Source organism: Mytilus edulis, chromosome 9, assembly GCF_963676685.1.
Source record: "Mytilus edulis chromosome 9, xbMytEdul2.2, whole genome shotgun sequence".
In the NCBI taxonomy this organism is placed as follows: domain Eukaryota; kingdom Metazoa; phylum Mollusca; class Bivalvia; order Mytilida; family Mytilidae; genus Mytilus; species Mytilus edulis.
In genome coordinates this window covers 42,423,587-42,447,686 of record NC_092352.1, presented here as the reverse complement: position 1 = coordinate 42,447,686, position 24,100 = coordinate 42,423,587, and the positions used below count along the sequence as shown (strand labels likewise).

Here is a 24,100-nt window from a genome sequence, read left to right as displayed (position 1 = left end):
AAATTGAAAATGAATTTAAGAAATACGATCGAAATTAGGTTCAATTAACACTGAACACCGAATATTTAAAAAGCCTAGCAAAATTCATTTGTGGCAATGGATGCTTCCACGAAAAACGACAAAATAAACTACCAGTATCTACGATAATTGATAGCAGCAACGATGTGTGTGTTCAACAATAACATTGTATTGTAGCATTTTATATCTCATAATCTATAGTAACTTCTACTATTTAAACTACTTTTAACCTTAATTTACCTGATTTCAAAACTCAGCAGTTAATAAGGGTGAGCGACACATGCTCGTGAGAGCCTCTAGTAAAATCTTGTCATCAATATTTAATTATGAAAACAGCCTTAACCAAAAAAAACCTTTTGCTATAAAATGTATTTTACAAAGATGCAAAAGTGTGTAAAATATTTTTTGGGAAAATGCCTCTGAGTCAATCCTTTTTTGTTTTTAACAAAAACTAAATGGTAAATGGCCACTTTAATACATATGGCAAATTACACACGATTATGACGACAGTGATATCAATAACAACCTTGTTGTACTAAACTGATCATTCATCAATAAAACTATGATAATTCAAAAAGGCTTGAATGCATTTTCTTTATTTGTCATATTAAGGACCAAGATAATAGTTGCTACCTTAAACCTCCTCCTGTGAGTTTATGTTTTAATATGATATATGACAGGTTCTATGGTTCCGTCTTTATTTTCCAACTACTGTTAGATCATTTATATGTTTTTGAGTTTAATATGACGTCCATTTTCATTGAATTAGTTCACATTTCATTAAAGGCCAGCTGAATCCAAAAGCCGGGGGCGGGATTTTCTGGCTGTGCTGAAGACCCATTGGTGTCTATAGAGGGACAGAAGATTTTCGTCAGACGGAATTCCTAATTTCAACCTTTGTTACATTTGTAGACATAAAGTTCTTGCGTTTTGTTGGCATAATATTGAATATTAATTCTGTTTGTGGCAAAATTATTTCTTTTAAAATCTGATTGGGTAGCAATATTCATTTTTAAAGATCTTAGGGAATTACTAAAATGAGAAGATGATGTAAGTAAAGGTTTATCGCAATTTGAGACTGAGTTTGTGACATCTTGTTTGAAGTTACTGCTCTTACAGGATCTATTTATTGGGAAACTTTGTATTTTACACAGAGAGCTGAAGTACAAATGTATGATACTATCAACAGAAATACTCGATATTGTTCGTTGAGAAGACATAAGTTCATCTCGTAACAGACGTTTTCCCAGTACCTTCAACACAGGTTTATCTATACATGTGTATAGTTGGATATGCAATCTTTGGATCAGTAATTACTGTTATACACTAATATTCATTCGACAAAGTGATCCTTACCCTTATCAACAGATGACGAAAAAACAGGTGATATTGTCTCCACTAGGTGATGTTATGTGTATTTATAAAGTTTTACGCTATGACATAAAATTCAATAATTTTCAAATATTAAACAACTCTTGACACAATTTCAACTTCCGGCCTGCGATATAATCATAATTTCACACTAATTTTAACACAGGATAACGTTAAATAAATGAAAATGATTTTGCAGGTGCAGAGATATTGCAATATGTGTCTTTTAAAAAAAACATAAAAAAAAATATGCGGTAAAAATGTGAAAATGACATGATTACAACATTATCGTGCCAGGAGGACTGTCCTGTTATACAAAGTATGGTTTCAAATTATTAAGTATGAAAAAAATTGTGTTATTCTCAAGTACTGTTCTATATTATAATTGACCTTATATTTGCACTGACATTTCCCCAAGTTGACACAATATAAATGGTGTGTCCATATGCATTTATTCATAAAAACATATAAAATTGAGAATGGAAATGTGGAATTTACCAAAGAGACAACAAACGAACCAACGAGCAGAAAACAGTCGAAAGCAAGTCGAAAGTTTGATATGGGGACGAAGTCCCCTATTACAGTAGAAAATTCAATAAAAAAAAAAAAAAAAAATCGGGAAAATTTCCCGAATTTTTCATTGTACTAATGAACTCAAAATCGTTCAATTTTTTTTGTCGTGTTTTTTTAATTTCCGGATCTGCGCAGAACACATAACTCTACTTCCTTCTTCCGGTCTTGTTGTCGTGAGACTTTGATTAGTCTAGTAAAATATAGGAACTCAAGGAACACAATACCAGTATTTCATTTTTAATCATTCTTTGTCTTTGGTATGAATCAACGTTAGGCCTACCTGATGCATTGCGTTTCTTTGTTTACATTGAACATAACGTCATAACTTCAATAACGTCACAAGTAAAATCCCTAACAACAGAACCAAAATCGGAAACGTTACGGTATTTCCGTATCTTTTTTTTAACAAATATTCAAAATACAAAAAAAATAATTTAAACAAACTTCGTCCCCATTCACAGGTAATGCCTGCCTCATATTAGTGTCTCCTTACACATTGTGATGTCACTGATCGATTCGCCATAAATACATTATACAACGTCGCTGATAATGCTTGCTCTCCTCTCTCAAACCCATGTTACATGACTTACGGAGCGACTAAGCAGGGTGATATTGGCTCAGGGAAGGACAATAAAAAGAGTTATCAACTATCTTTATCGAACGTATAAATCCATTCCTTTTTTGTGTGTTTGGTATATGTAATTGGCTTTTTGACCGTTTGCCAGTTCAGACATTAATTTACCAAAAGTGTATTTTTCTTGAGTCTCAGGCTGCTCTACGACTTTAAAATAAATAATTCACTCGATTGGTAATTTTTCAAACTTGATATTTTTTATATTTTTCGAAAAGACTGAAAAGTTTGAAATACCAGTATGGGCCCGAGAATTATATATCTTAGTTCGAACCGATCAGTTTTGACTATTTTTGCTAAGTGACTCATGCTTTGTTGGGAAAAAGAAACACATACTAGTTGCTTTTGTTGTATCCCGCCATGAAATATTTTCATAAATGGAGTAGAAACTCCTTATCTATCTGAAGACGTAGTTTGCTTACGATTATAGAGCTTCGTCTTAATCTTTTTTTAGTTTGTAAGGTTTGCAATGCTTTTTATCCTTTTTATGTTTAAGAGACCATTGTTTTTTTTTTTTGCCACACCTTCGATAGCAGATGTGCATTTTGTTTTCTGCTATGTGGGTTCGCTCGTCGGTTCGTCCGTCTGTTTGCCCGTTTGTCCCGCTTCAGGTTAAAGTTTTTGGTCAAGGTAGGCTTTGATGAAGTTTAAGTCCAATCAACTTAAAAATTTAATACACATGTTTCCTATGATATGATCTTTCTAATTGTAATGGCAAATTAGAGTTTTGACTGAAGTTCACGGTCCATTGAACATATAAGATGATAGTACGATGGGCATCCGTGTACTATGGACACATTCGTGTTTTTTACCCAAGTAGGGACATTATGTTTTTCGGGCTATTCGTCCATTCTTCTGTCCGTCCCTCCGTTCATCTGTTCGTTCGTCTATCCGTTCTTCTTTCTGTCCCTCTTGGTGATGAATATGTTGGTTAATGTTGTTTTTGATGAAGTAGAATTTGAATTTGAATTTGAATCTAAGTGCACATGTTCCCTGTGATATGATTTTTCTTATTTTTGTTCCAAATAAGAGTTTTGGCTTTAATTGTACGTTTAATTGAATATAGAAAATGATAGAGTGAGAGTGTACTATAGACACATTCTTGTGTATAATATACTTCACTCTGACTATGTGTTTTGTCGTTTTTATCCCTCTTCCGTTTTGGATGAATGATATTGTGATAATGTTATGCTGTCAAGCTTAGAAAAAGCTATGACATAAAGATTTGATTTGTATTATCAGGATTTTGGTCGTGTTTCTTTTTAATTCTGTCCGTATCATTCAATACTAAAAGCAAGAGATGATATATAATTTCCTTTGTGAAGCATAAGTGTTGATCTTATTTTAAGAATCGATAAGACTAATTAAATCAATTGGAAAACTGTGTTTATTACTTAAAAATAACGTAACCGCATGTACATCAAGTTGCATTGCAATAACAACCTTCATTTACATGCAGAACGTAAATATGTCAAACTTATTATCTCTTTGTTCAACTTTAATTTCATTTCCAACATTTGTGGTACACAGCTATTCTTCAACAAAAAATTCAGAAATACACAACTTTAAACATTATAAGATACCACTAGTCTACGGCTGTTAAATGCATTGCTGAATTTATGTATAATAAAAATTCTCAACTAAGATTAAAACGTAAATGTTCCATCAAAATCGCATACAAAACAGTTAAGTTCAAGTAAGAAAATACATTTCAGATTGAACAATTAAAAGCAGCTCAATTCCACACGTGAGTCAATATAGTATTATTTAACATATCTAAAAAATGACAGAAGGCCTCTGTTTGGCATATAGCAATTTCAAGCTGTTCCCGATTTTATGGACGTTTATACGAATCTTTTGACTGAAATGTATTTCCCTTTGTACCATACTAAAAAAAATTAATACTGCATTTGGCCTGATCACAAACGTTTGTAATATAATCAACCTTTTTTACTCGTTGCAAACTAAAATTTGTTCTAAACTATTATAGATGTGTCTACATCTTGGAATCACACACAAATAGTTTCATTTATAAAAGGCAGCTATTTTAAAACGTCTAAGTACGCCAACATGAAGCACATGATAAGGGTTGAAATCTCCACTACAGCCATGGTAACAGCAGAATTGCCTACAAATAGGGAATTAGTGAAACATAATGAGTGTGTTAAAAAATCAATAATTCTACTATGAAGTATTTCGCGACATTGACTACCCAACAAGATCATGCACGGTAGGTATTAATGAGAGTATGTATGACGAAACAAAAAATGAGAGTCTGAAATACTGTTCCATCAATTGTTCTTTTTCTCAATGCCATAACGTTGTCAGTTTTGAATGCACCTTTAGTATCTTTCGCATTCCTTTTCTATTCGACTAGAATATTTTGATAAATAATTGGTACAACATATATGATGTTTTTGATGGATTGGTGTTTATCTTCTACTTGGAAGTATTACACGCATATAAGGGAGGAAAACATTATAATATGTTATATATTCTATCAACACTTTTTATACTTGACACCGTCATCAGGATAAGTAACCTCTAGTAAGTTCAGTTGCTTGTATCACACCACATGAAAACATGTCCGAATGCCTGGACAAATCATTCTAATATCGAACAGACATGTGTTTGCTCTTTATACTTCATTCCTATGTTTAGATGAAGAGCAGCAATAACAAGTTTTTCAAGTCTCTTGTTCACCTCAGTCGATAATCGAAACTACGCGAAAACGTCTCAACGATACTATCGAGCTTGGAAAAATACCGTTGAAAGCAATTAATTTGCAAAATTCGAATCATTTTTTATGATAAAGTTCAAAAATAAGTAAGATTGTGACGATATTCTTTAGTTGTGATGTAAATTATAATGTTAATGGTTTCTCAAAAAGCGTGTTCAATTGACATTTTTGTTTGTTGAAAGCACTTAGGAAACTTCTTCATAATGAGGTTAACCATTTATCAATTTTAGTTTTCTTATCTTTAAAAGTATATTGACTATAAATATCCACTTACAGCTTGTTGGATTTGTTGTGTACCCTTTACCACAAACACAAATGCTGCTGGTTTTGTTACAATATGCGTTATCTATGCATGAATCATTCTTTGCAGAAATAGTACCACATGGCTTGTTCGGGTAAATGCCTGAAACATTTTATCAAAGAAAATACTATGTACTTTGTCAAGTTGTTAATAAAATACAAACAAATTAGTAACATATTGGGTTTTTTTTCTTTCTAAAACTGGTTTTATATGTTAGTATTGTACGCGTCATTAATGATACTTTGTTACTTCATATCATTTCATTTATCTAATTCAATTTTTTTTAAACTTAATTGCTTAATCTGTATTAATATAGTGCATATTCTTTCATAGAAAATTAGCTTGTCTCTCTGGACACCATGTATATAAGTCAAAAATAAAAATTATCAATGATACTTGTCTTTAAGTAATGTATCTGACAGTATACTGTTTAATCATGTAACCAATGTTTTCATTAAAATGGTTTGGTACATTATTTGAAAAATATATAAAGCACATACGAGGTGAACACGCATTGCTGCTGTCCTTATAAAAGGCATCATTGCATTTACAAGTACCCTTGCAGGTAGCGTTACCATCTTTGCACGGAGTCGTGGTATTACAGGCCGAACCTACATTAACTTCTGCAAAATATCAATAGTATCAATAAATAATAATAGAAACCTAGATAAGTGAAATAAAAGCTTAAAACGGTATTCTGTTCAATTTTAATCATTTCGTAATCGCCTATATTATAAAAACAACGTTTTGGAAAAACAGTAGCCAATACCGTTCTATTAGATGATTAGACAAATAGTTTGTGATGGCGTATTTGAAATATATGTAACCCAATTTCTGTTGATAAAACACATTTATTCTCCAACTATTCATTTGCCGTTTTCGTAGAACAAAGGTTTACTAAATTAAAGTTTGAACAACTCTGTAATGGTTATTTTTGTTATTTTAACAGAAAACCTCATGTTAATAAAGCGGATAAACTGTTCGGCGACTAACGACGAATTGTTCTTTACTGTTAGGTAAATTAGAATAAGATTTTTTCTGCTATTATTGTCTTTGTTTTGGGGTTACTTTTATCCGGTGGCGATTCTTACTGGTGATACAGATCCAGTGTTAATCGAGTTTTTTACATATGTTACATTTATATACGCAATGTTTTTCACAACGTACATATATTTTAAAAGGTATTCTAAATCATTTTATTTTACACTTACTGTATGATAGTTCAAATTGATAAAACACATTTATTCTCCAACTATTCATTTGTCGTTTTCGTAGAACAAATGTTTACTAAATTAAAGCTTGAACAACTCTGTAATGGTTATTTTTGTTATTTTAACAGAAAACCTCATGTTAATGAAGCGGAAACTGTTCGGCGAATAGCGGCGAATTGTTCTTTACTGTTAGGGAATTAGAATAAGATTTTTTCTGCTATAACTGTCTTCATTTTGAGGTTACCTTTATCCGGTGGCGATTCTTACTGTTGATACAGATCCCGTGTTTATCGAATCTTTTACATATGTTACATTTATATACGCAATGTTTTTGATAATTATGATCGGTCGATCTCGACTGAAATAAAAATCATAATATAATAAATTCTACTTTGCTATACTTACTAGCTACACAAGTTTTTTTTTGCGCATAAAATGCAATTTTACATTGACATGTTGCTGCTTTACATTCTGAATTTGCAGTATTTGCTGTACAGTTTGTAGTGTTTGTACAACGTCCTGCTAAAGGGACTCCTGTTTGAAATACAATGTACATAATATTAATAAATAAAAAAGTGAAGCTGTCAAAGAAAGTTTCAAAATGTATTAAGTTACTTTTTTTGCACCACTCAGATTATTTTCGATTAAGCCTAACACGTTTCATTTTACAATTATTGTTTACAATTGACCGTACATTACATACTTTGAAATTATTTTTTTTATCATTTCATAAATAATTCCATAAAATTATGATCCTAATAATGAAATATGTAAACAGTTACCTGCAGAAACTGCAAATTGAAAGTAAAGAGAAATCAATGGAAGAATTAGTAGTACTAATTTGCACAGATAAGCCTGAAAATATATATATAAAACAATGACAATATTACATTCGCTTCAAATACATAAACACGTACAATGACATTTAATATGCTAGTACTCATTGAGTTTTTTGTTTTCTAATTTACAAAAAAGATTTCATCAACATGTTTACCTGCCAATATTTAGTAGCGAATTGTATGCTAAAATATGATAAATCATTGATGCGAAAGAACGTAATTTCAAATAGTTGCCCGCCAAGAAGATAGAACAGTACCTAGATAGCTTTATCTTCGATTAAAAGAATTGCATGCATATAAACTCAGCATACATGGATACCAGGATTGAAATTTTGTATTGGCGCCAGACATGCGTTTCGTCTACAAAAGAGTCATCAGTGACTGACGCTCGAATCAAAAACAGTTGAAAGGGCAAAATAAAATACTAATTTGAAGAGCATTGAGGACCAAATATTCCTAATCGTTTTGCCAAATACAGCTACGGTAATCTATTCCTGAGGTATAAAACTTAAGGTTTCGAATATAAGCTGAGCGATGTTTAAAGCATGCATATAATACAGAATCCTGAATAAGTACACATAATAGCCGAAAGGAATCTGTGACGTACCCATCCTAATTTCATAAGTGGGAAATACAGATACAGATAAGTAAAACAAGTTCCACTTTACGTATTCGTATACTTGTTATATAATGCTGAAATCTATTTTGAATTTGATCTTGAATTTATTTGACAGAAGCATAAATTGTGATATTTCTATAGAAATCTCTACATATTTATAAGTGTAAGTGGATATAGATATTTAGCTCTTTTTAATATTTTAGTAGGTTTGGGAGACACGGATATTATTTCCAGACTTCAGGGTAAATTATGAAAAAAAACACCGTGTTTTGTTGGTTTCAAATCGATTTGGGTTTTATTGCTGTTGTTTTTATATCTTTGCATTACGGTAATTTATATGTAACAAGTTACAGCTGAACTATATGCCTTCTTGAAAAAATCTTCAATCGTTAGGCATATGATTCGGCTTAGACTCTTCTGGCTTGTGTGATATAGAACACATATTCGTGCTATACGGCATATCATAAGTTGTCTCAGTCTTGACATTCGATAATTATATTGATTGTGCATATCTGGTGTATCATTTTAGTTTTCCTATTTACATCTACAGTGTTTTTTTCCAGATCTTACATTATCGTGCGAGGTTATTCAGTTTGATAACTGTGTTATTTCTATTTAAATATAGAAAATGAATTAAACAGGATTTTTTGTCAAATTCGTAAAAAATTAAAATCACATTTAACTCTAAAAAAGGTAACTGGTCTTTGTTAGACTTTTGTTGGTACGGGATTTTCTCGCTTCATTGAAGACCCTTTGATGGCCTTCGGCTTTTATCTGCTCTTTGGTCGGGTTGTTATCTCGTTGTCACATTCCCCGATTTCATTCTCAATTTTATTTTAAGATAAGAAACAGGTGAAACTCTTTTGAAGAAATATTCAAAAATAGCTTGGAGTCAATCATGTCAATCGCAACACAAATAAGTTGCTATGAAAAACCAGTATATAAATAACGAGCATTGAGCGCAATAATTTAAGCAGAACACTGCTTTCAGTTCCTGAAGGTATTTTAGGCGTATACCGCCATCTTGAATTTGACAATCACAGTAAATATTCGGTCTAGTTTTTTGCCCAAATCTGCTAATTTGGAGACAGATTTATTGGCTACACTGTTTATTTATATAAGGACAACTTAGTTATTCATTGTATTATCGAAAATGTTATTACAAATACCAAATATTTGTGCTAAGGGGATTTTTTTTTTAAAAAGCCATAAGGAGGGATAACTCTTTTAGTTCAAAATTTATACTGGACATATAGGGAAATTTTCATTTTTTACCTGTAGCAAGGAAATAAGTTCGATGACACCTCATTTTGGCAAAGTATAAGACAATTCTGTCTTTTTTTCTTTCCCCCTGAACTACCTTTAATCCATAGATGATTATGAAATACAAATTGAATCTTAGAAATACATTAATTAATCAGTTAATATTATTAAAGTCTCAGTATCGCAGGACAACTGATGATTGCTTACAACGTACATCTGCACATTTCTGGGCTCTGTCGAGTTTGAATGTTAACTATGTAACAAATAGAAGAAAAAATAAAACAAGAATATTTTATAACTTCTCTGTAAAAAATAACGAAAACAATTATCAACGCATGTTGACACTTATAATTAAAACAGATATTGCTAGTGCAGTAAAATTTTCTTACCATTGTTGTAATGTTCATGCAGTTTTTCGATCTGTAAATGTTTAACAATAGTTCAGTATTTATATGAGAACGTAATTGTTGTCGCTATCAACAGAAAAACCAGGTGATAATGTCTCCTAGGTAATATCATATTTATTTACAAAGCTATATACAATGATAAAAAGTTCAAAGTGTATCATTTATTTTTAAAATCTTGATATCATTTTATATTCCGGCTCATGATAAGATATTTTTTGCATTGTTAAAGAAATTCTAACACAGAGGGACGTGAAACCATTACCTTTTGTTAAATTTTGCATGAGATGGGTTTGCACACAACATTCAGAAAATTTGTGAAAATGACATGATTAAATATAACTCAATAGCTAATAGCATTGCCCTATCACAAACAAAATGGAATCAATTATTAATGAAAGCTGACTGTTTCACAAAAATGTTCAAGATAAACTGTGCGCATATTTATTATATTTTTGGTCGTTGACTTATCTCTTTTAAAAATTAAGATCATAACACAAATATTGACTGCCATACCCCTATTTGTTACATTTTACATTATATGTCTTTTTTTTGTTGTTGTTGTTTTTGTGAGAGGTAAAATAAGCTTTAAAACCATTTTCTACATGAGAAACTAGGTGAGTACCTATTCAAGAATATGACAGGTTTTTTTTTCTCCATTCGATTGATGTGTTTGAGTCTTTGATTTCGCCATTTCATAAGGGATTTTCCGATTTGAATTTTCATTTTTTGCACTTAAAAACCTATAAATTCTTTTGGGCCAAAAGACATGCAACGGTCGAGATTATTTATATAGAATGTGATAATGATAACAACGACATAAAATACAGTAATCGTTTATTTAATATCTAATATTCATTCAGATAAAATCATCATTGTTATCAGGAGTGAAATTTTGTATTTGCACCCAACTTTATTTTTATGTTGACGAAATATTAATTTATTAACGTGATGGTCGATTAAATCATTCATTGTAAGTGGCTTAACGTCAAGAAACAGCTTTTTCAAGACATATACAGAAACAGCCTTTTCAAGACATATACAAGACGTTATTTTGAGAGAATATACGATTGCTCTTCCGAATAATTATAAGTGTGAATGTAAATAGAAAACGTGTTAAAGAGACAACATCCCAAATCAAAGAGCAGAAAAAAGTTTTTAAACGTTCATGGCAAATGTTTCATCCATATTTAGATATTCACGACTACAACTGTAACACTAAATTATTTTATCTCCTCTTATAGCGAAATAAAACAAACCGACTGTTTTTCGCAGTAACATCGATATATCAATGTAATGTTTAATAAATTTAGCAAACTATAATTTTTGTGTTGATTTGTAAACGTTCTAAGTTACGATTATTCGTGTTTATTCTAAAAATTAATAACACAACTTTAAATTTAATTTGAGATCGTTAGTGATTAAAATTGTCACATCTCTTAGTGATGCACATCGGTTAAAGTATCATACAAATCATATCATTGATTACCAATAAAGGTTTAGCAGTAACATTTAGTTTCCTGAATTGATTGTGATAAAGTATAAATTATATGGTAACTGTAGCCTTTAATAGTTATTAACTGTTTGATCTTTCTAACTGCATTCCTAATACATTATTTGACCGTTTTTGAAGTTAATATGTTTCTGTACCATATGTCCACCAATTGATGTTCTTCCGTCTGTCCAAGACCCCACAATTCGGTTGGTTATTTGATCGATATTGATACATGTTTTACATTAAAAAAAAATTATAGGCGATAGCAAATTTTTGAGAGCAATTTTAGTACAAGACAGATCGCTTTTCAACACATCTTATGTTACCTTATCTTATTTTGAGTCGCGCGATTTCCATTGATTTAAAATATTTGATATATTTAAAAAAGGCGAAAATTACCAGAGAGCAATTAAAAAACAGAGGTAGTCGATAAACAGACAAAACAATATCCGAAAAGAACGAAAATAAATTGTCAGTCTGTCAATATGTTTACTGAAGAAATGTTTCCCCTTTCACAGATTGTTTTCCCGTTGATGTTCATCCTGGAAGGTCGCTAATGTTAGGTATTGTAATGGTTTTTATAGTGCCATAATAATACCACTGTATAAATCTTGATTAAAATTTGATGTACAACTTTTCATAAATTCTTATACTAGTAGGTAGTGTTAATTTTCGACAATATGCTTCTGTATGTGTACATGGTGTTATCCAATTAAGTTCACTAAGTTGGACTAATTATATGAATTTTAAATCGTTGCGTGTTATCGTTGCAATGTCATTTTAATCATCTCAATGATTGATATCTGGGATTCATATCAAACATACTTGGAACTGTACGTGCCATGAGAGGGAACACAACGGGACAGTAATGTCAATGGTAGAAAAGTTGTTCGTGATATCGAAGATGAAGATAGCTAGTATCATTATAAAATAAGGACACCAATCACTTAGTTTAAAGGTCTTACAATATTGCTATGTTATACCTTTGCTACAATCGTTAACAATATGTAAGAATACGTAAAGTATTCGTAATGATTCGTACGAAAAATCCGTGTATGTAAAAGTGGCACTAATAACATGTTATTTTTATAACACAATCATCGATATTTGGAAGACCACCTATATATTTATTTTCATATAAGACAGTATAATTATATAGCTCATACGATGTCATTTACCGAACCAAAAATTATGCAGATTATACATTTTTTTCCTTTAGATTTGAAACCCAGCTAGTATCAATGCAAATATAAGGTAAAAGTACAAGTCAACAATTTCCCGCCATATTTTAAAAATACAATGTGACAATAATTGGGATTTAGTAGCAAATAATGTGTAAACATACAATATAGGCATACACGAAACTAACTAAAGAATACATACAAAAATATAACAAAGAAGACACAAGAACATTTGTTGTAGTTTATAGTAAATTTGACAAAACTGCTGAAAATATTGTCTTTCAAACAATCCTTACAACGATAGTTTCTATAAGACGGTTCGAGTTTTGTCCGTTTTCAAGAATGAAGGTCAGACTGTGGAAGGTAAGACATTATTCAAATATAATGATGAAAGCATAAGGTAATAGAGTAGCATATCATTGGCTTTTAAATATGAAATAAGCTCGTTAAGCAAACAGCTTTCGTTATAAGTATGTTAGCAAGTTACAAATGTGTTTAAATAGCATGAGTAAAGCTAATTCTGATGATGTAATTAATTTACCTCTTACCTAAAAAAAAATAAAACGACTTACATACCCCATTGTATTACTTGAACGGATTTTAAACTGGGGGACAACACTTTTAAATTCGTTTAAATGTGGTCTATATATCATAGGACCAGTAATTTAGTAATAATCGGCCAATAGAACTATATAAAATTTACCAAGACGATAGTAATATAAAATCAAAATTTGAAGAAGGAAACACGACAACTTGACTTGGTTTCAACAAGAAATACAGACTAGAATACTGTACTCATTATTACTAGTACACAGAAACTTTTTGAAAACTGACAGGAAGTGTATACAGAATCATTCATGTATTATTGAATTTCGTGTGATATTTTCCTCAAGGAAGAGTTGGTCTTGTTTTATGTTTTCCATCTTTAATTTTTGGCTATCAATAGGCACGAACACAAACTATGCGCCAAATTTTAATATATATTTAATATATAGACTTGTTAAATGTTTCAACGAATATTTTGTCAGCTGTTTTATATTTACATTTGATATTAGTAATGAAACTAAGATCAAGAAACATGCGTCCAGTTATACAATCGAGCTGAATTGTCAATAATAGAACAATTTCAATTATTTGCTTTCAGATTAAAATTACGCAAAAGTTTTTTTTTTTAATTTATAAACAAGTATTTACAAATTGCAAAAATCAGAACAAACAATGACATTTCCTTTTTCATGTATCGCCCTACACCTGAAACACTTGAGGATTTTATGTGATATTCGAATAAATATTTTGATAATATCTTTTCTAACGATACACAATGTTAAACATTAAAGAGTAAACACAATAAATCGTATTTAAAGAATGTATATCGATTAACCTATCAATTGAACTGTGATCAAATAGATTCTGAGCATATGATTTGACATTGGTGATACAGACTTGAAAGTTATATATTACTGTATGTATTATGTACAACGAAATGTGTGTTACATGCACACGTATAAAAATTGCGGTTTTCATCCAACGCAATCATAGGTTTGAACGTAGTTTTCAATTTAAACTTTTTTATATTTATTCGTTTGGGCTTGTATAACATTTTCCCTCCGGTTTATATGATCCGTTCATCCTATATGGACTCATCCTAAATTGAGGGTAAATTATATGGCCTTCCAAATACTGTTTCGATCCCTAACATCACCGAAGAGACATTTATTGTCGAAATCTAGATCTGGTGTACAAAAATAATATTGACACCTTGTGTTTTTGGCATAACATCTTGGCCACAAGTTTATTGTTTTCTGTTTAGTATAAAATTTATATTAAGATCAATTTTATTACATCTCGTGATCAATTTTATTTGGCAATCGCCAATGGCAGTCAGCAGGGTTGAAGAACATCAGTTGTTCGACTTGTTAGTCAAATGCGTTTTGTTTAAATATACTTTTTCACTTTTTTGGTCTTTTGAAAAATGTTGTTTGTGCTGTATTTACAACGAAATTTGTTTTACATGCACACGTATACAAATTGCGGGTTTTCTCCAACGCAATCATAGGTTTGAATGTAGTTTTCAATTTAGACTTGTTTATATATATAGCGGGACGGCTGCAGTGCAGGCGATTTGGTGTCACGATATCACAGTAGCATGGGTTCGAATCCCGGCGAGGGAAGAACCAAAAATTTGCGAAAGCAAATTTACAGATCTAACATTGTTGGGTTGATGTTTAGACGAGTTGTATATACATTATGTACACAGCCATGTATCACCATCATTGATGGCGATCCGATGGATACATCTGTTGTAGAGTTGTCACTGACTCAGACGTACTTATAAATATAATTATTTTCTGTGACTGTATATTACATTAACTTGTAGGATCCTTTACTATAGATAATTTAGCTGATCTGTAACAATAACATCTTCATGCCTTATATATCATGTGCTGTCGTGCGCCGCTAGATTAAAACTGACGAGGAAAGGTAACACACGGCCAGTGAAAGCTCTTTTTTGAGAGCCCAGGTGGTCGTGTGGTCTAGCGGGACGGCTGCAGTGCGGGCGATTTGGTGTCACGATATCACAGAAGCATGGGTTCGAATCCCGGCGAGGGAAGAACCAATTTCGCAAATTTACAGATCTAATATTGTTGGGTTGATGTTTAGACGAGTTGTATATACATTATGTACAGAGCCATGTATCACCATCATTGATGGCGATCCGATGGATACATCTGTTGTAAAGTTGTCACTGACTCAGACGTACTTATAAATATAATTATTTTCTGTGACTGTATATTACATTAATTTGTAGGATCCTTTACTATAGATAATTTAGCTGATCTGTAACAATAACATCTTTATGCCTTATATATCATGTGCTGTCGTACGCCGCTAGATTAAAAATGACGAGGAAAGGTAACACACGGACAGCGAAAGCTCTTTTTTGAGAGCCCAGGTGGTCGTGTGGTCTAGCGGGACGGCTGCAGTGCGGGCGATTTGGTGTCACGATATCACAGAAGCATGGGTTCGAATCCCGGCGAGGGAAGAACCAAAAATTTGCGAAAGCAAATTTACAGATCTAACATTGTTGGGTTGATGTTTAGACGAGTTGTATATACATTATGTACACAGCCATGTATCACCATCATTGATGGCGATCCGATGGATACATCTGTTGTAGAGTTGTCACTGACTCAGACGTACTTATAAATATAATTATTTTCTGTGACTGTATATTACATTAATTTGTAGGATCCTTTACTATAGATAATTTACCTGATCTGTAACAATAACATCTTCATGCCTTATATATCATGTACTGTAGTACGCCGCTAGATTAAAAATGACGAGGAAAGGTAACACACGGCCAGCGAAAGCTCTTTTTTTGAGAGCCAAGGTGGTCGTGTGGTCTAGCGGGACGGCTGCAGTGCAGGCGATTTGGTGTCACGATATCACAGTAGCATGGGTTCGAATCCCGGCGAGGGAGGAACCAAAAATTTGCGAAAGCAAATTTACAGATCTAACATTGTTGGGTTGATGTTAAGACGAGTTGTATATACATTATGTACACAGCCATGTATCACCATCATTGCTGGCGATCCGATGGATACATCTGTTGTAGAGTTGTCACTGACTCAGACGTACTTATAAATATTATTATTTTCTGTGACTGTATATTACATTAATTTGTAGGATCCTTTACTATAGATAATTTACCTGATCTGTAACAATAACATCTTCATGCCTTATATATCATGTACTGTAGTACGCCGCTAGATTAAAACTGACGAGGAAAGGTAACACACGGCCAGCGAAAGCTCTTTTTTTGAGAGCCCAGGTGGTCGTGTGGTCTAGCGGGACGGCTGCAGTGCAGGCGATTTGGTGTCACGATATCACAGTAGCATGGGTTCGAATCCCGGCGAGGGAGGAACCAAAAATTTGCGAAAGCAAATTTACAGATCTAACATTGTTGGGTTGATGTTTAGACGAGTTGTATATATATATATATATATATACAACTCGTCTAAACATCAACCCAACAATGTATATATATATATAAGTACGTCTGAGCCAGTGACAACTCTACAACAGATTTATCCATCGGATCACCAGCAGTGATTGTGATTCATGGCTGTGTACATTATGTATAAATATACTCATTGTAGCAAAAATAAGTTGCACTGAGATAAAAACTACAGTTAAGTCTTTCCTCTCATATACACTTAAGATGATGAAAAAAAGTATGTCCACTCCTAAATGATAGTTTATCATACACTGATTTTAAAAATACAATGTTTGAATCACTTTTTCGTCAATTAAGGGAGATAATTACCCACTTCCGGTTTAGTTAAAGTCACTTCAGTGTCAAATAATAATTTACCTTAATCTGATAAGAAATCTTTAAATTTTCTATATACTATTACTATGATTAAGAGAGATAAATTGCTAATGTTGGCTTAAAAATGGTTAACTTCTGGTTGTTTTTTTCAAGGTCATGTCAACTAACCTAATGCAAAATATCCCAATCTTTCATCATGTTTAATATGGATTTGACCTTGACTTTTGACCTTGACCCCATTTTCCTTTTGGTCGACCAAAGACCCCAATTCTAAATATTCGGGCTCTTTCACTTTTGGTTTTACAGTTACAGTTACAATCCTACATACAGATAGAAATCTTATATGGAGTCTCCTTCCTGCCGCGATACTGATGATATAACGAGCAATTTGGTGAAATAACTGTGTTTAAACCTGTTACCTGTACAGAAACAAATGTGATGACTGCAGTACTGTAAATAATACAAGAAGGTGCAAATATATTTGAAAACTATAAAAAAAATACTGTTATTTCTATCCGTCATAACATTGTACATTGAATGCTAAAAAAGATATATAAAAGTTCCACTGCCTGTGGTGTATATATACTAAAAGAAACGATACACGACTTTGAAATAAAATTTATCAAAAAGTATTAAATATAAAACAAAATAAGATACACAATTTTAAAAAGCTTTCATTTGCAATGTATGCACACGTGTTAATGAAAATCAAAACTTGTCGGAAAGTATCTAAATTCCGTGTGAACGATTATAGGGTGCAAATTAGTTTTGTGGAAAGTTGAAGAAAAATCGGCACGTAATTTTCTAAATACTAAATAAAATTTCAAATTTGTTTAAAACTATTAAATATGCTAATCAAGTTGTATTTCATGTTGTCACTAATGGGTTAAAATATTGTTTTTTCAAATTTTTTGGGGAAAAGGTTTTTTTTTGGAATCTCAAAAAATGCAAAAAGTTTTTTTTTATTTTTGTTTCAAATCAATGCTTTAGATATGAAAACAACACACAGTAAATTTGGAACCTTTCGAATTAGTTTTAAGATTGTTACCGCTTTTTGAATATCATTTTACACCTACTGTCTATGGTAAATCAGTTGATAATGTATACATTTTAACGATTTCTCGTGAGGCCGAACTTTGCCTAACAAATAAACGAAGAAACTGTATGATTTTTAAAAACAATTTGATGGCAAACATTGTCTTTACCTTTAAATGAGAGGTTGGCATCATTAGTTGGAACTTCTGTTTTTCAAATTGTCGTTTAATGTAAATTTGGTAAAATAAAAAATTGCCAAAAAACGTCACGAAAGAAAAAACATATTTTTTTTAAACGGATTTATATTTCAATAATGATTAAGTATTACTACCTTCAATATTGGTCCTATAAACGGAAAACTTTATATTTAATTTGAAAAAAAGTCTTGTAACGTTTCTTTTGTTGACTAGTATACATTATTGTGTACAAGCTAAGCTATACAATACGGGAACATATTACAGTACATGTTGTATAAATATGAACCCTTGGCTGTCGGTTATAGAATTTCAGCATGTATAGTATTATATAAAATGTATTTCCATCCTCCATTTTATCAAAACTTTATTTACGTGATCTAACAAAAGTAAAATCACAAAAATGCTGAACTCCGAGGAAAATTTAAAATGAAAAGTCCTTAATCAAATGGTAAAATGAAAGGAAGAAACTCATTAAAAGAATGGATAAAAATATTCCTGACTTGGTGCATTTTCTAATGTAGAAAATGGTGGATTGAACCTGGTTTTATAGCGCTAAACCTCTCACTTGTATGATAGTCGCATCAAATTACATTATACCTACAACGATGCACGAACAAAACAAACACAAGAGTTAAAACAGTCAAAACATGAATACAACAGTCATCACTGTGTCAAAATCTCAAAATAAACAAATATCTTTTTTTTTTTTTTTTTTTTTTTTTTTTTTAATAATAAACAAATATCTACCAAAATAACACACAAAGCGTCTATCAAATTTAAAAACCACATGCATTGCTTCGCGTATGAAAATGATTGTTTAAATTAAATAATTGGATCATAATTTGGTTAATCGATTCTTGGAATGACTGCTTCTATCGATTTTTATAGTTTGGATAACGTCCACGAACAGCCTGAAAAGATGTAGGCTGTGATGTTCTTATCCCAGGCATATATTATCATAGCTGTATTTGGCACAACTTTTTTGAATTTTGGGGCCCAATGCTCTTCAACTTGTTTGACTTTATAACTATTTTGATCTGAGCGTTACTGATGATTCTTATGTAAACGAAACGCACGTCTGGCGTATTGCATTATAAGCCTGGTACCTTTGATTACTAGACATTTGATCGATTTGATGTTTGGTAGATCACGTTTTAGGAACTTACAATCGCTTATAGTGTATCAATAGAGATAGTGCCGAATTTAAGAAGTTTAAACTCTTAAAAGTCTGCAGGGCATATACAAAATGAAAACGTGTCACACAGCCCTATGTTTTGGCCCTTGAATCAAGTATTGCGGTTTCAAGATAATATGATTAAATATGATAAAAGTGGTATATTTCTTTTTTGTATGCAAAATAAAGGCATCAAATCCTTAAGGAATTCGTATGACAGCTTTGAGGCATTTAACAAATGGTATATCTCAAAATTGTGAGCATTTATCGTCTCCCTGTTTGGTTTTCTTCATCTAGAGCATTTTTTAATCACTTGTAAGTATTATCATTATGAAACCATTCAGCAAAAAAAGACTTAAAGGGTATTAATGTATTATTACGAACGACGAATTTTTATACGTCACGGTGCATGACAGCACAATAATTCCTTCACAGAATCGTAACCACAATTCTATATGTTTCGTTTGTATTTTGCTGCTTTTCTACAATTAACGCCCGTTTCGCGCAAGTGAACGGTGTTACAATTTGACACAGTTTTGAAAGTTCATTGAGCTGTTATTTCATTTACAATCTTGAGCAAGACTTAACTGTTTATAAGATTCAACAAATGCAGCATTATCTTCATTAATTTTATTATTTAACACAACATAGTCTTTTTTTTTATTACAAGCTATCTTTTTTCAACTTTTTTTGATTCGAGCGTCACTGGTAAGTTTGTACTAAATGTTGTTCAGCAAAACAACTTCTGACTGAAACAGAAACCAATTAAACTTCAATATTCCATTTTTGTTTGTCAGTATGAACTTTCTATCACGTGTACTACAGTCAGACAGCCAGATACATAGTTCGCAAGCTTTGAGGGTAGGGTCAAAATATACGTCACAATGTGATGACATAATTTATGATATATCTAAAGATATTTCATAAAAAAATAAGTTAGTTTTCCTTCAAAATAAAAAAAAAGCAATTGAGAATGTGTTTTAACTAATCCAGACCCTTCGTATTTTGAGAAGCTTTTGAAATAGACAAATAATCAGTTTGATAACATTATAGTTTGATTGGCCTTTTAATAAGCAAATGATCAACATAATTACATTCTAGCATTTCTTATCCATCAAAATAAACTACTTAAAAACTACATTTGGTTGTGCTAGATTTAGGAAATCGGAAATGACCCTGAAGGCTTTAAATACCTTTCATATCTTATAACTGGACCAAGTTGTACTAGAGAAATGCCTTCATAATTCATTTTTTTTTTTAAACAAATATATCGAAATAAATACAACTGCTTCCTTTTGAGCGTTTTATTGTTTTCATTTTATTATCTTATTCTCTTTAAACTCCTGTATTTGTAAATAATTTATAATGCTAGAAACCTCCAACCACGTTATATTTTGTCAGATAAAACCAAAGTGGATTTTCACTTGTCTTTGAACTTTGTTGTCAGTTGTCGACCGAAATGCATCTTCTCTTGACAAAAATAAATATCAAAATTTAAAAATGACACACTTTATGTCAGTAATCTAATATCCTTACGATTTATCACATTTAAAATCCTTCATTTGACAAAAGAATAAACTAAGTGGACACGGATATGTCATTGATGCAATAAAACAATCTCATTTATAATAACAAAAAGGTTACTTTAAAACAATTTATAATACTTTATTTCGTATTTAGCGCTTTTTAGCCCATTTTGGGGTTTTATATCTCAATTTTTAATTCACTTGATGTAGTTAGAGAAAGAAAGACTTGAAATTTTTGTGATGAATTATATTCACGTCATTTTTCTACTCTCGCAAATTAGTTGGCTTGTAGTACTCTTTGTTTAATCCTCATTTATATATCTGTATCTCACAGAGATGGGTCCAATTACTTTCAATGTAATTGATTAAATTACAGTTAGTCACATCATTTCTGTAAGTATCTAATTTAATTAATGATTACATTGCAAAGTAATCATGATTACATCTGATTACAATGAATTTAAAAAAAAAATTGGAATGAGGTTAATAAATGAACGTTTTTGATATAACTACAGGATTTTTAATAGTATTTTATTTGGTATATTATAAAATGATAACTTAAAATTTCATCTATTTAATAAATCTCAAAAGTTCACTACATATATACATGAACAGTGTGTCATTGGTCATGCTAGTTATGACCAATTACACTGTATCATCACTGATCCCTGAATTATGTTGACTTCAATTAAATAAAGGTTTATAAAGAGTGAGCTGTTTGTCTTCTTACCTCTTTCAGACTTTATATGTATTTCAAGATCAGTTTATGGAAGTCAAAATATGGATGAAATAAAGTTACCAGTTTAAAACTAAGTCAAATTTTATTATGATTGTTTAATCAAATTGTAAACAAAATATAAGTACTAAAAATCATTGTATTTTACATGTTCAGTCCAAATACATACCAATCTATTTATTTTAAAAAAACATTTTAATTTGGTTTGTGCTAATTAGATAAATTTTAAAATGTATGATTTATCTTTTATTATATATATTGCCCTACAGCAGTACACATAGAGTTGGTAATTGCAATAAAACAAACCTTAATTGGTCTCCTACCTGTCAATTCAAGTTGACAAAAGCTACAATATTAACAAAAGATTATAATTCAGGGTTAATGAAAAATATTCCTTGAATATAACAGTTACTATTATATATATAGTTATATATATGTACATCTTTAAATTGTGCACATTGGTACAATATATTTTACTAAGGCCAGAGACATATATGTTTCTGCTAGGCTAATGATGACTTTTCGATACTGTGAGAGCTTAGTTTTTACTGAATTATACAAATCAATTAACATGCTTAAAGTAGACAAAACTATTTCAACATGTTAAATCTTCATTTAATTTGAATACTTAAAAGGTTAATTTATTAACCATAAACATAGTTTCAATTTTTGTACATTGTAATCAGAATGTAATCAAAACGTAATCAGGATATTTTGAAAAGTAATTGATTAAATCAAATTACATGCAATCAGATTTTGGGCTGATTAATGATTACAATGATTACCTGAAAAATTGTAATCAATTACAGCTGAATAATTATTACAATTACAATTACCCAAACTCTGGTATCTCGTTCTATAACTATATTAATCCTTTTTATCTAAGCTTGTAATGATATCACGTTCTATATTGAAACATATATCTTCGTCCAGACATGTAAGTAAAGTATGCCATTGGACGCTGAATACCAGTTCAACATAACTTAACGAAGATCACTTTACCATTACAACCCAATTCCATAAATCAAAAATATAAATAAAAGCCAAAAAGCCAATTCTTAAATGACTAAAACGTTTATTTTTTTATTAATTCATCCATGCTTTGTGTTTTCATTCATTTCTTTTTTAGCCAACGACAATCACAATTAATGTAGCTGTCAGCTGATATGAACGAGTCATTCTGTGATCGTGTATGAAATCCATCGAAAAACGTTATACTTGGCAAATCATCACTTAGTCATACGTTGGTAATGTTTGAATGTTCAAACAAACACACAAGCTATTTCGATACGTTGGCGAATAATGCGGTTGTCTACAGTTTGACTTCAATCAGTGTATTAATTTTGAATACACAAATAATTGACTATTAAGACAATACAAACTCCTAAGGTTAACGGAAATTTTGCTTAACTTTATATAACCCTGACTGAGAAATAAAATCGAGAAAGGTATTGCTCCCACAGGTAAATTATCGTAGTCAATATAGTATATTCAGAAGCAAATGTATTTCAGTGAAAAAAACATCTATCATTTCTGCTAAATAAATCATAACTGTGGAATTATAATTGCATTTCTTACGTTCTTTGTGTCTACTTGTTTGGTGTTATATCAAGAACAAAGAACACGATTCGATCATTAAAGTAGAATACTTTTAATTTCTAGAAAATTATCAAAAAATAACAATTCGGAGAAAGTACGTCACCGAATATATAGAGCAAGCTTAAACTAAACTACTAGGTTAATTTAACAATTGTTTCATTTGTTATGAAACTAGCGATAGATAAGTTCCTTTTGAGTAGAGAAGATAATCCACAATACTACGTGCGCCATTGGTCTCGATCGGAATTCGGGTGATCGTTTGCAGAGACATGACTAGTGAAATAAATTAAGTTAACCTTGTATAGCTCATACCAAGGATACGTTGCTTTTATTTACAGTTGTTGGTACGGGTTAATGTGTAAGCACGTCTTGCGTGTTTTTTTACTTTGAAGATAAGAATATATATTTTATTGTCAATAGTTCTTTCTTTCTATTCAAAATTATTATATTTGTTTGAGTTGAATGATTTGTAGTTTTTGATTTGTTGTCATCAGTGATCACAGGAATTGATAATAATTGTTTATTTTATTAAAAACGTATGATTTATTTGGTGACAGTCTGGATACTTGATTACTACCCAAAGGGTATGCATAAGAGAGAAAAGCATAACGAACTTTATATACTCGTTCAAAATCATAATGACCAATACGTTACACAAAACAAACATTATTTTGTTCAACGTGTCGGAATGATATTTGAAAATCTTTCAGGAAATGACACTCATTTAATATGTTTTATACATGATGGTCTTTATGAGATCGATCGTGTAATTTTCAGTTAGTACTGTCGCATCAGTATAAAAACAATATAGACTAGTATACACCCGTAACTTTTAATGTACCTTTATTTAG

At 31.1% G+C, this 24,100-nt stretch overlaps 1 protein-coding gene across 1 annotated transcript; it reads right to left on the bottom strand.

The window, feature by feature from the left end:
* Positions 1-3,962: 3,962 nt before the first annotated feature.
* Positions 3,963-10,019, bottom strand: LOC139488393 (prion-like-(Q/N-rich) domain-bearing protein 25). The gene is made up of 6 exons (XM_071273943.1): positions 9,956-10,019; positions 7,628-7,700; positions 7,251-7,379; positions 6,135-6,257; positions 5,608-5,736; positions 3,963-4,721 (listed from the first exon to the last, which is right to left on the bottom strand). The coding sequence occupies exons 1-6, from the start codon at positions 9,971-9,973 to the stop codon at positions 4,636-4,638; spliced, it is 558 nt and encodes a 185-aa protein (XP_071130044.1). The 5' UTR covers positions 9,974-10,019; the 3' UTR covers positions 3,963-4,635.
* Positions 10,020-24,100: the final 14,081 nt, after the last annotated feature.